The sequence below is a fragment of the Gopherus evgoodei genome, chromosome 11 (genome assembly GCF_007399415.2).
Source record: "Gopherus evgoodei ecotype Sinaloan lineage chromosome 11, rGopEvg1_v1.p, whole genome shotgun sequence".
In the NCBI taxonomy this organism is placed as follows: domain Eukaryota; kingdom Metazoa; phylum Chordata; order Testudines; family Testudinidae; genus Gopherus; species Gopherus evgoodei.
In genome coordinates this window covers 29499390-29513199 of record NC_044332.1, presented here as the reverse complement: position 1 = coordinate 29513199, position 13810 = coordinate 29499390, and the positions used below count along the sequence as shown (strand labels likewise).

Genomic DNA, 13810 nt, shown 5'->3' with positions numbered 1-13810 from the left:
CCTCATAAGCAAACTGTTTCTAAACTATCTTAGCAACTATTTGAAACAACCTGGGGTACTTTTACCTGTACAGGAAAATGAGGCAAAAAACACAGACTTTTTTTTTCAGAAAAGGCCTAAATAATTCCTAGTAAGACAGGGAGCCAGGCCTGCGACAGTATATTGTGTTATTAGGATGCCATATTGTTCACATACATTTGAAACATGGAGTACCTTCTGCTCTTGGGCCTCAGCTGAGCAAATTACTTGTGCATGTGCCCAACTAATTATTCAATCACATTACACCCATGCTGAAAGTTAAGCTTATGCTTTTAAGTATCTTGCTGAATCAGGCCTTAAGCATTATGTCGGGGCTGTTATCATTTCAAAGATTACATTTTCTGCTTCTACAGAACAAAGGGGCTCACTTTCCCCTAAAATGCAAATAGCCAATTAAAGGTATCATTACAGTCTCAAAGGTAGAATACCAGGCCTCTCACCCATAGATCTGTGTGCTGCAATGACGCCTCCGAATGGGTATGGAAAAGAGGATTTAACAAGGGAAACTGAGGTGCAGAAGAAACGAAGGGGTGAAATCCCTCTACTCCTTACTGAGTGTAAAATTAAATTGTCAACTTTAGAAAAGTGAGATCTCCTTCAACACAAAGCAATTGGGATCAGGTGGGGAAGGGAAGCCCATTTTTGGATGCCTGTGACTTCCTCATCATAAATAAAATGACATTTCCATTTCCTCTTCACTGATTGGAATCGCTGTTGAATAACTATACTGTGGATGACAAACCGCTAAAATGAACTATTTCATACAAAGAACAGCATTTTCTTTAGTATTGTTATATTATGTCAGAGTCTGAAATGTCATGTAATGACATATACCACATCCAGTTCCTCTGTATGTCCGAGCTGCACTCCAACACAGTAGACAGCACTAGCAGCAAAGAGCTGAATGCAGGTTACTGATCTCCAGCTACTCTCCCACAGTGGAAGTCAGAACAGCAGGGGAGCTATTCTAACTTTTCCTGGTGGCATAAGCTCTATAGCAGACCTTTCACCAGACAGGGATCAGGCTCATTGACAACACCCTCCTCCCACCCCATTCTCAACATGCCACCAGCAGGCACACCATGTCGACTTAAACTGGAGATCAGAAGGGCATCTTGCCAACTTTACTTCAGCCAAAGATTCCTCCTAAAGAGTGGAATTCTCCAGGGGGAATCTCTGGCTGGTTAAAGGTCCCTTTGTGAGCTTAGGGAACCAGAGAAACCAGCCCAATGAATGCCATATGTCAGAGACACAACATACCACAAACTCATCATCTTAAAATAATTTTTCCCCATCATTTATTTTATTAAGTATCTGACTTAATTACTAGTAGCTATTTTTGTGAAAAGACAAAATACAGGAACAGTAAATAACATACAAAAGGAGAAAAATTTTAAAGTTTATCAAATCTGGTTAGAGAAATCCATAAAAATGAGCAGCAGTGATAATTAAGGACCAAATTCTAGTACCCTTACTTGCACTGCGAGTACCTTACCGTTGTAGTAGCATTGAAGTCAGTGGCACTATGCAAGGTGCAAATTATTACCCAGTATGTCCACACTGCAGCTGGCAGCGACCCTCCCAGACCAGGTAGACAGACTTGCACTAGCTCGGCTTGAGTTAGCACACTAAAAATACTACTGGGGATATTGCAGTTTGGTTTCCCAAGGCCACATGATCCCTGCGATCTGAACTCAGATGGTTAGCCTGAGACTCCAACAGCATTACGGTATTCACACTCCTCAAGCTGAACCGGTGCAAGTTTGCCTACACAGGCTGGGAGTCCCACTTCCAGCTGTAGTGTAGACATACCCCTAGATTCAAGCAGAGTTTAAGGTGTTGCCTTTGACTTATAAAACACTTAAATTATCTGGGACCTGCCTACTTGAGAGATCACCTCTCTCCCCAGGATATACTGCCCCAGCTGGAGCCAACAGAGTTACCCAAGCTGGAGTTTTAAGGCTTGAAAAGAAAGTAGGCAGCTAGAAGGATGTTCTCAATGGGGGCCCTTCAACATTAGAATTCACTTTTTCTACTTCAGGGCACATTACAAGTCCCATTAAATTTTCTCAGATATTTGGAGTGGACTCAGCGAACAGGAGCTGCTAACAAGGAGTTTTGCAAGGGAGTTCTCCAGGTGAAGGAGGAGCACATACAGCATCTGTGGGGTAAGTGACTGTCTGCAGTGTTTGTGTTTGTGTTTGTGGGTTACTTGCTGTGTGCTGAGCTTGTGTTTGTCAGTCTGTTTGGTTGGTTTGTTTGAAGGACCGTGTGCTGTAGCTGGCAGTTGGAGGTGGAGCTACTAGGAAGGTTTGAAAGCTAGAAGCCTCTGGTAATTGGCTGAGCCTTAACCAGTGGGCGGGGCATTCACTCAGGCCAGGGCTTTATAAAGCTGCGCACAAGCGACCAGGGAGCTTAGCAAACAGGGAGTTTGGAAGGGGAGTAGGAAGGGAGGGGGGGTCCCTTGTTGGTCTCATCTGTGACCCATTGGTCCCCTGAACCTATAAACCGAGCCACATCCAAAACCTTTCTGTTTACAGCAGAGCAGAGCTGACAGGGAGCTGTAGACGGGAATTTGAGAGAGTTTGACAGAGGGAGGCTTACAGTGGTGAGGAGGACCTGCAACACCTGTGCCAGCACTGCTTCTGTCTCCTCCACCTGCGCCTGTAGCCAGACAGAGCACCAAAGCATGGATGCTTTTACCCAGATTCTGGTGTGGGCTTGCAAAGACTGTAATTTGCAATTTCCACTTACTGATATCCAGGCTGGGGGTGGCATCCAATGTGAAAGGTGCCTACTGGTGGAATCTCTCAGGCAGCAGGTGGGAGAGCTACAGGAGGAGGTGGCTAGGCTGAGGAACATCCATATCCATGAGCAATTCCTGGACAGTATCCATGTGGAGACAGCTGACATAGCTGTCCCAGTTGACAGGACTACTGACACACCAGTGGAGGAGGAGATGCCTCAGGGTGTGTCTGACACACCAGTGGAGGAGGAGGCTCAGGGTGGACACAGCCAGCTGGTTACTTCTAGCAGCAGGCAGTGCTCCACCGCTGCTGCAAACCCTCCTGCTGTGGTAAAAGATAACTGTTATGCTCTTCTTGATACAGGAGAGAGGGAATCACCCCCAATAGTTAAGGAGGTGAAGCCTCATACCCCTAAGGCTGGGAGGTCTGCTGCCACCACTCATAAGAAACGTAGGGTAGTGGTGATTGGAGACTCTCTGCTGAGGGGGACGGAGACACCCATCTGTCGCCCTGACCGTTCATCCCGGGAGGTATGCTGCCTGCCAGGGGCCCGTGTCCGAGATGTTACAGAGGCATTGTCGAGGATTATCCGGCCTTCTGACTACTACCCCATGCTACTCATCCATGTGGGCACAAATGATACTGCGAGGTGTGACACTGAGCAGATCAAGAGTGACTACAGGGCTCTGGGAGTACGGGTTAAGGAGTTTGGAGCGCCGGTGGTATTCTCTTCGATTCTTCCTGTTGAAGGTAGGGGTCCAGGCAGAGACAGATGCATCGTGGAGGTGAATGCCTGGCTGCGAAGATGGTGTCGCCAGGAGGGCTTTGGCTTCCTCGACCACGGGATGCTATTCGAGGAAGGACTGCTAGGAACAGATGGCGTTCACCTTTTGAAGAGGGGAAAGGCCTTATTTGCGCACAGACTGGCTAACCTAGTAAGGAGGGCTTTAAACTAGGTTCGATGGGACAGGTGAGCAAAGCCCACAGGTAAGTGGGGAACAAGACCTGGGAGATAGGTTGGAAACAAGAGGGAGCACGGGCTATAATGGCAGAGAGGAAGGAGGGTCAGGACAAAGCTGGGAGGCAAGATCAAACCAGTATCTTAGATGCCTATATACAAATGCAAGAAGTATGGGTAATAAGCAGGAGGAACTGGAAGTGCTAATAAATAAATACAACTATGACATTATTGGCATTACTGAAACTTGGTGGGATAATACACATGACTGGAATGTTGGTGTGGATGGGTATAGTTTGCTCAGGAAGGATAGACAGGGGAAAAAGGGAGGAGGTGTTGCCTTATATATTAAAAATGTACACACTTGGACTGAGGTGGAGATGGACATAGGAGACGGAAGGGTGGAGAGTCTCTGGGTTAGGCTAAAAGGGGTAAAAAACACGGGTGATGTCGTGCTGGGAGTCTACTACAGGCCACCTAATCAGGTGGAAGAGGTGGATGAGGCTTTTTTCAAACAACTAACAAAATCATCCAAAGCCCAAGATTTGGTGGTGATGGGGGACTTCAACTATCCAGATATATGTTGGGAAAATAACACCGCGGGGCACAGACTATCCAATAAGTTCCTGGACTGCATAGCAGACAACTTTTTATTTCAGAAAGTTGAAAAAGCTACTGGGGGGAAGCTGTTCTAGACTTGATTTTAACAAATAGGGAGGAACTTGTTGAGAATTTGAAAGTAGAAGGAAGCTTGGGTGAAAGTGATCATGAAATCATAGAATTTGCAATTCTAAGGAAGGGTAGAAGGGAGTACAGCAGAATAGAGGCAATGGATTTCAGGAAGGCAGATTTTGGTAAGCTCAGAGAGCTGATAGGTAAGGTCCCATGGGAATTAAGACTGAGGGGAAAAACAACTGAGGAAAGTTGGCAGTTTTTCAAAGGGACGCTATTAAGGGCCCAAAAGCAAGTTATTCCGATGGTTAGGAAAGATAGAAAATGTGGCAAAAGACCACCTTGGCTTACCCTTGAGATCTTGCGTGACCTACAAAATAAAAAGGCGTCATATAAAAAATGGAAACTAGGTCAGATCACGAAGGATGAATATAGGCAAATAACACAGGAATGCAGAGGCAAGATTAGAAAAGCAAAGGCACAGAATGAACTCAAACTAGCTATGGGAATAAAGGGAAACAAGAAGACTTTTTATCACTACATTAGAAGCAAGAGGAAGACTAAGGACAGGGTAGGCCCTCTGCTCAATGAGGAGGGGGAAACAGTAACGGGAGACTTGGAAATGGCAGAGATGCTTAATGACTTCTTTGTTTTGGTCTTCACTGAGAAGTCTGAAGGAATGTCTAGTATAGTGAATGCTTACGGGAAGAGGGTAGGTTTAGAAGAGAAAATAAGGAAAGAGCAAGTAAAAAATCACTTAGAAAAGTTAGATGCCTGCAAGTCACCAGGGCCTGATGAAATGCATCCTAGAATACTCAAGGAGTTAATAGAAGAGGTATCTGAGCCTCTAGCTATTATCTTTGGGAAATCATGGGAGACGGGGGAGATTCCAGAAGACTGGAAGGGGGCAAATATAGTGCCCATCTATAAAAAGGGAAATAAAAACAACCCAGGAAACTACAGACCAGTTAGTTTAACTTCTGTGCCAGGGAAGATAATGGAGCAGGTAATCAAAGAAATCATCTGCAAACACTTGGAAGGTGGTAAGGTGATAGGGAATAGCCAGCATGGATTTGTAAAGAACAAATCGTGTCAAACTAATCTGATAACGTTCTTTGATAGGATAACGAGCCTTGTGGATAAGGGAGAAGCGGTGGATGTGATATACCTAGACTTTAGTAAGGCATTTGATACGGTCTCGCATGATATTCTTATAGATAAACTAGGAAAGTACAATTTAGATGGGGCTACTATAAGGTGAGTGCATAACTGGCTGGATAATCGTACTCAGAGAGTAGTTGTTAATGGCTCCCAATCCTGCTGGAAAGGTATAACAAGTGGGGTTCCGCAGGGGTCTGTTTTGGGACCGGTTCTGTTCAATATCTTCATCAACGATTTAGATGTTGGCATAGAAAGTACGCTTATTAAGTTTGCGGACGATACCAAACTGGGAGGGATTGCAACTGCTTTGGAGGACAGGGTCAAAATTCAATATGATCTGGACAAATTGGAGAAATGGTCTGAGGTAAACAGGATGAAGTTCAATAAAGATAAATGCAAAGTGCTCCACCTAGGAAGGAACAATCAGTTTCACACATACAGAATGGGAAGAGACTGTCTAGGAAGGAGTATGGCAGAAAGAGATCTATGGGTCATAGTGGACCACAAGCTTAATATGAGTCAACAGTGTGATACTGTTGCAAAAAAAGCAAACGTGATTCTGGGATGCATTAACAGGTGTGTTGTAAACAAGACACGAGAAGTCATTCTTCCGCTTTACTCTGCGCTGGTTAGGCCTCAACTGGAGTATTGTGTCCAGTTCTGGGCACCGCATTTCAAGAAAGATGTGGAGAAATTGGAGAGGGTCCAGAGAAGAGCAACAAGAATGATTAAAGGTCTTGAGAACATGACCTATGAAGGAAGGCTGAAGGAATTGGGTTTGTTTAGTTTGGAAAAGAGAAGACTGAGAGGGGACATGATGGCAGTTTTCAGGTATCTAAAAGGGTGTCATCAGGAGGAGGGAGAAAACTTATTCACCTTAGCCTCCAATGATAGAACAAGAAACAATGGGCTTAAACTGCAGCAAGGGAGATTTAGGTTGGACATTAAGAAAAAGTTCCTGTCAGGGTAGTTAAACACTGGAATAGATTGCCTAGGGAAGTTGTGGAATCTCCATCTCTGGAGATATTTAAGAGTAGGTTAGATAAATGTCTATTAGGGATGGTCTAGACAGTATTTGGTCCTGCCATGAGGGCAGGGGACTGGACTCGATGATCTCTCGAGGTCCCTTCCAGTCCTAGAGTCTATGAGTCTATGGTTGTGATCTTCAGAAGAGAGGGATTTTTAAAATGTTTTTTCTATATGATTGACTGCACCATACCTGATGGGGAAGGACATTGTCCAGGCTTGCCACAGGAAGGTAATAGTGCTTTATGAGGGGTGAGGGTGGAAAGAGGTCAGAAACTTCTGCAAAAAAAGGTGGGTTGGGGTCAGCTTGGCGATGCTGACTCATCTCCTGGGCATATAAGGGCAGAAGGTTTTAGAAGATGCAAGTCCTCAGGTTAGAAGCCCTTTCTCAGGCAGCAAGCAAGGCAACAGCAGCAGGTAGCAGAGGATCCAGGCATGCAAGGCAGCATGGCTCCATGTAGACACAGGTTGGTGAAAGCAGGGAGGAGGGGGTACTCCATAGGGAAGGCCTCCACTTCTGGATAAATGGCTTCATAAGGGACTTTAAAAGGAAGTGCTGGTTAAAGGAATGGAAGGTGGGTCGGGGCTCCTATGGTACGGCAGGGAGCCAACCCCCCTCCCTTGTAGCCCATCTTAACCTTTCCTACGAATGGGGGTGGATGGTAAGGTCCAAGGCATGGGTTGGCTGGGGGACCCAGATGGAAAATGAAGGGGGCTGGTGGAAGCCACGAGTAGTTATTTGAATGAACATGGAGTTGCCTGCACTGTACACTTTTATCTGCCAGATGGTCCCAAGTATCTAATAATAAAGTTTGCGGCCTGATTAAATCCATATGAAGTGTCTCCTATCCTTCCTCTGGTTTAGCCGGGCAATGCCCAGTTTGTTCACTATTGTGTTCCATCAGTCACGGTTGTTTTAAAGTGGGTTTGCAAGTATTATGAATTGTGTATTTTAGAATTAAGTTAAAGCACTTACAATTGTCTGACAGCTGGTTCTCTTTATAAATAAATACATTGAGTCAATTATCTCCCATCTCCTATGTAATTTAAGAGCAATTTAAATTAAGAAGGTGATGTGGCTATAGATATACACATACATATAGATATGCATAAATATGTGGTTTGGAGTGACTATGTTCCCGCAAAGCTGTTCTCACACTCCAAACACATTTTCTATTCCCTGGGTATTTTGGAGAGTACATATTAGCAGTATCTAGTTCATCCTTACAGGGGGGTCATGTAGAAGTCATGCCTAGAACATGGGAATGCAGTACAAAGCAGCAATGAGCCTGAACTATCAAATTTTGATTTGGATGTAGATCCAAATATTCCTGAAGTATAGAGGTGTTCTACTTTGTGCTTTTGGTCTGGTACTATCTTTACTATAAAGCATTAATGGATAGTTAAGGAATTTTATATTTATGTCTGCTTACCACATATATGTGCACTAATGACCAAAGGCTAATTTGTTTGTTCCTACAACTGCAATGAGTCCTTTTAATTTGGGACAATACAGGTTTTAAACCTGTAACTGATGTAATCATTAGTGCACAGAGGAACCAGATGAAGACTGAAGCCTAATTTTGCCCAAATATGCTCCAGAAATCCTACTGCTTAATGTGGGATTCCTAGAGAGGGCTGAGAAGATGCTTTATGCAGCATATATTTCTGCTCCTCTGAGAAGGAGTGTGATGGGATGTGCTCCCCACACTGGCCCTGCAAGAGTTGAATTAGGTCTGGTGGGGCCAATCAGCTAATGAGGATGCAAATTGAGGGTCTTTAGGTTGGAGGCAGCTGACTAGAGATATGCTCACCTATGAGGAACAAGTGAGACTTCTACAAAAAAGACAGGAAATTTAAAGCACAGTGGGCAGCAGGGAGAAGTCTGCAGTCACTCCCTGGGAGCAGTGAGGAGTGTTTGAGGGGCTGCAGAGACATGTTGCCTAAAGTTACTGCCTGGGAGGTGGAAGAGAAGAGACTGGCAAACCGAGAGGCGCAGGGAAGGCCAGGAGGCATGGAAGCGGCTCAGTGAAAGGCAGCAAGGTGCATGGAATGGACCTTGGCTGCTGTGTACAGAGGTTCTTGAGCCAGAACCTGGAGTAGAGGGTGGGCCCAGGATCTCCTGCCAGCCACTGTGGGAGTGGCACTGTGAGGCAGTGAAGCAGAAGACTGCCTGAGACTGCTGGAGAGCAGGAATCTTGATACACTCTCGCCCGAAAGGGAATCAGAATAGTGATCTGACTAGAGGTCTGAGAAATGAAGATGACAGCTGCGGCTCCTGAGATCAAGAGAGGGGCTACAGAGGAAAAACTACCAAGGTGTAACGACTGGAAGGAGCATTGACCTGACTGAACTGATCCACAGAACTGCTAGGAAATAGCACCATCCAGCAGGGAGTAGAACAACCCATCACAAGGCATAACCTGAACTACCAACTACTACCCTCGGCAGCATTTGCACTATATATTTAGAAGCCCTTTCATTTACCAACCATGTGCCCTTGGAAACATGGCGGCTGATCCTGGAAAGTTTCCCCTGGAGCATTGAGCACCAAATATTTCTATTAACTCCAATGTGAGCTGCAGTGCTCTGCACCTTCTGGAGCTGCTCAGCACAATGCAGGACTGAGCCCATAGTGCACAAGCCACAGCATGAGCTGAGCCTATGTTTGTAATGCTCATATGAGTTCTGGGGAGGAATTCTACATTCTTGCATGTGCTGAGGCAAAAATGACAATAATTCTTTCATGAAATTTCACATTAAATCTATTATCATTTTATTTCAAGCAATTTTGTGCTGTGAAATCCAGCTTTCCCATAGCAGTTTTGTAAAGTATATTGTGCATATTAAAAATGTAAGTTTGTACATGTTAGTAATGTACATCAAGTGAATACTATGTAATACATATGAGAACAAGAACATAAAAGGCTCCAGACTATTGCCTGCTCAACTCTGACAAACACAGACAATTGAGAGGTTTGACTGCTTTCTCCTGACTTTTTTTTCCTTTTGTGTTTTGTTTAAACAGGTCCAACATCTCCTCTGAGGCACTAAGTAAAAATGCCTTCTCTGGTAAATATGTGGCGCACACACAGCCAATCAAAGAACCGAAAGAAATACCATGTGAGTAGGACAATCCATGTAACTTCCTCCACGTGACCAAACCTGCTTGTAACCTTAAATGCATTCTAACAAAGCTACCTCAAAATTATCAGAGACTTATAAATGGTGCAAATTATATTAAAATGTGTGCCCAGCTTGGATAAGACGTTTGCAAATAGAAATTCCCTCTGACAAAACTACATATTTGCAGAAGCATCTCAAACTCAAATGTTCAGGATGATATTGAGTACTTTAATTTTCAGGTAGAAAATGACATACAGATTTTCCCCCTGTCACTACTGCCTGCCATTGAACATGAATGCAGCATGGAGGAGAATTCAGCCTTAGCAGCAGATTTTATATATGAGAACAAAGACAAAAATTATCTTTAAACAGGAGTAGCTCTTAAACTGGCAAGCAAACACATGACTAATAAGCCACATATGTGTACTATGCACCCAGTTTGCCCTTACCTTACACCTTGAGTTGTTATTTACACCAGTGCAAAGTGGTGATCATTCTGATCCAGTACCACATTACCCCACATTGGTGTAAATCACTACACAAGATGCTGGGAAATGTTTGATTCACGCTCGATGGATTATATTCAACAATGGTGTACATTCATTGCTGTCAAGGATGAATTTTGCCATACGGCAGCAGATGAAAACATTATTCGCTGCATGGGATGAGATTCTGTATCAGTGACATCATTCTAGTACAAGCATCCTGGCACAGCTGTTATACATTTATAATTTTTACGTTTAGTTTTAGAGTTCTCTGAGATGGTGACCATGAATAAGAACATATGTCTATAAGAAGGTATACTGACCCCAATCTTAGATCTGGTCTCCTTTGAAGTCTTTTAGAGGCATTGTGGGCCTGTAAAAGAACCCTCAGGGATAACCCAAGACAATCATTGCTAAAATATAGCATTGTATTAGTTCATTAGGAAACTGACTACAAATGTATTGAAATTGTAACTATCACTACTTTGCACCACTTTATTAAAAAGAAAAAATATATTTATTAATGCCACAAACAGTATGTCTGCTAAACTATAAGTTATCACGGTCTTACTGTAGATCCTGGGAATCCAGTCTCGCCTGGTTGTCCTGATCTTCCGGGCTCACCCTAAAAAACAAAAAAAGTGAAGATATAAAAAAGTCAAAATAAGTTACCATATTATCTCTCTGTCCAAACTTCATGTTCTCATTCAACAAATCATCTTCATCCGTTCTCTTTCCAGTAACATAAATTAACTACACTCGTGCCCTATAATATCTATTGAATTGTGCTGACTACAGTAATAAATTTGATTGCTACATTTATTAATGTAACAAAATTCTTATGAAAACTCTGGAGGATTGGGCTTAAAGTGGGTCAAAAGTGTACTTCAATGTCACTAGATGGCGCTGCAGATTAGTTTTGCTCTGGGTTAGTAAAAATGTAACCTTTTGTAATGATAATTTAACTTTGTTCATGATCTAAAAATTTTCTGCGGTAATATTAACCTACAGTGGTTCGGGCTTTAGCTTGGTATCTTTTCTTGACTCTGTGCAAAAGTCTGAATAATTAAGCATAAGTCGATGAAAGCATTTTCTGTACAATTTGAAGGCGAAAGAAATCTGGCTCAAATTGAGCAAGTGAACTTTAAAGAGGATTGTTTACAGTTAGTCATAGCCACCAACCAAGCAACCCTTTATTTGCATGAATTAGTTATAAAGCATCCAGGGCGCTAGACTTAAAGAAGCTAAAAGGATTCAGGAAAAGGAAAATTCTAGACAGAGGTGGTGTGACATTATACATTATGAAGGAAACTAATGGACCTCTTAGGAGTCTGGGCTCTATTGGCTTCAGTGGATTAAGTGCTGATCCTTTCCTAAGATTCCTATTGCTCAAATTATTTGTATTTCACAAAATAGAATGTATTTCCATAACATTAACTGACTTTTACTTTTAACTTTACCACTTGTTAAAATTAAGTGCAACAGTCATGCTTTTACAAACACAGATACATGTGCGCTACCAGAAAATCCTTCACCTAGTAGTATGAGGTTACAAACTGATGGCAGAGGGATTATAGAATCATAGCAAATTAGGGTTGGAAGAGACCTCTGGAGGTCATCTAGTCAACCCCCTGCTCAAAACAGGGATATGTTATTCTAACACAGCGGTGGGCAAACTACGGCCCGCAGCTATTTGAAGCCGGCCCATAAGCCACACCAGTGGCTCAGCTCCACTCTGGCACTCTGGCCGGGGCGCAGGGTCAGAGACCGCACCACGCAGCTCCTGCAAGCCAGCATGGTCCCTTTCGGGCTCCTACGCACTCCAATGGGAGTTGCAGGGGCGGTGCCTGCAGATGGGGCAGTGAGCAAAGCTGCCTGGCTGCGCCTCCACGTAGGAGCTGGAGAAGGGACATGCCACTGCTTCTGGGAGACATTTGAGGTAAGCGCTGCTCAGCGCCTGCACCCCGAGCCTCTCCCCATGCCCCAACCCCCTGCCCCAGCCCTGATCTCCCTCCCACTCTCCAAACCCCTCAATTCCAGCCCGAAGCACTCTCGTGCACCCCAAACCTCTCTTCCCCAGCCTGACCCCAGAGCCCGCACCCCTTCCCCCACCTCTGCCCCAGCCCTGATCCCCCTCCCACCCTCCGAGGCTCTCAATCCCAGGCCAGAGCATCCTCCTACACTCCGAACTTCTCAGCTCCACCCCAAAGCCTGCACCCCCTCCGGCATCCCAATCCCAATTTTGTGAGCCTTCATGGCCCACCATACAATTTCTATTCCCCGATTTCGAGCCAAAATGTTTGCCCAGCCCTGCTCTAACACATCACAATTATAACTAATGGTTATCGCATTCCTTCATTTTCAGATGTGGTTAAATCTTGAGGAACAAATCAAATGGTTTAAAAATAACAACAAATAATGTCAAAGATCCAGATCGACATTATTGTGGTCCTTTTTTCTCCTTAACTGCCCATAGTGCTCCAAAGCTTTTCTTAAGAGAGAGAGAGAGCAGGGGGTGGCTCAGGTTCACTATTACATGGGAATCCTGGCTTTGATTTCAAACAAGGCATCTCAAGCTGAGGGCTAGCAGGGCAAGGAACATTAGGAAGATGCTTCATTTAGCCCTGTGGGGGAGTAAGTGCTTTGCATAGCTCACCACTGGCCCCACAAGATAAAAAAGGGATATTGTTGACAAGACAGAAGTCTTGTCGTCTTTGGCAGGAAGTTAGTAGCTATGACACTGGAGGTGAGTAGCAAGGTTACAGTGAAAATGAAATGGATAGAAATAATCAGAACACACACTTGCACTGGCCAGCAACTGTACATGAGAAGCCTACATGTTTTATTAAAAGTAAAACAAGGTACAAAACAAAAAAAATCATACATCTTCACCAGGTTTGCCTGGAGGTCCTTCGGGGCCCCGAGCACCAGCTGGACCCTAGTAATTAAATACATCATACATTAATTAATCCACAAAACAGTCTCCCAGAAAATAAATATATTTCATTCTGAAAGGTCATTTTATAAAGACAACATACAGTAGTGAAGATTTAATTTTCAGCAACATCATAATTCTGATCCCTTCTCAACCATTCTATTACACAATGCCCTAGGAAAGAGACACTAGGCTTTGAATAAAAAGTGGGATGAATTCTATGAGGGTGAAAGTTATTTTAGTTATTCCAAAATCGTAGTTAGGATCATGAGCAGGGGCCTTTTACAGACCTTACACATTGAAGTCAGGTGAAACTAATAGCAGTATCCACTCTCTTGGCAGACAGCGAGGGCTAGTGATTACAGCAGGGTTCGTGAAGTCCGGGCTCTAGTTCTGATTCTGCCCATGATCTGGTGTGTGACCTTGGGACCATCATTCTTTGTTTAAATCACCCCACCAGCCATGCAGGGATACTAATGCTTACTCACCTTCAAATATTTTGAGATCAGTGGATGAAAGGCGTTAATCATTAGAATCATAGGAATAGAAGGGATTGCAAGGGTCGTCTAGTCTAACACCCTGCCAAGATGTAGGATTTGTTGTGTTTAAACCAGTGGTGGGCAATGAGAGCTGCAGGAAGCAGCAGCCAGCATGTCCCTTC

At 44.0% G+C, this 13810-nt stretch overlaps 1 protein-coding gene across 4 annotated transcripts in view; it reads right to left on the bottom strand.

Annotated features, from left to right (window-relative positions):
- Nucleotides 1-13810, bottom strand: part of COL5A2 (collagen type V alpha 2 chain) — a 337654-nt gene that overhangs the window by 62788 nt on the left and 261056 nt on the right. For all 4 annotated transcript variants that reach the window (XM_030579765.1, XM_030579766.1, XM_030579767.1 and 1 more), the window contains 2 exons: nt 13099-13152; nt 10786-10839 (listed from right to left, as the gene is read on the bottom strand). In XM_030579765.1, coding sequence (XP_030435625.1) covers nt 10786-10839; nt 13099-13152 — 108 coding nt within the window. The remainder of the gene's footprint in view (nt 1-10785; nt 10840-13098; nt 13153-13810) is intronic.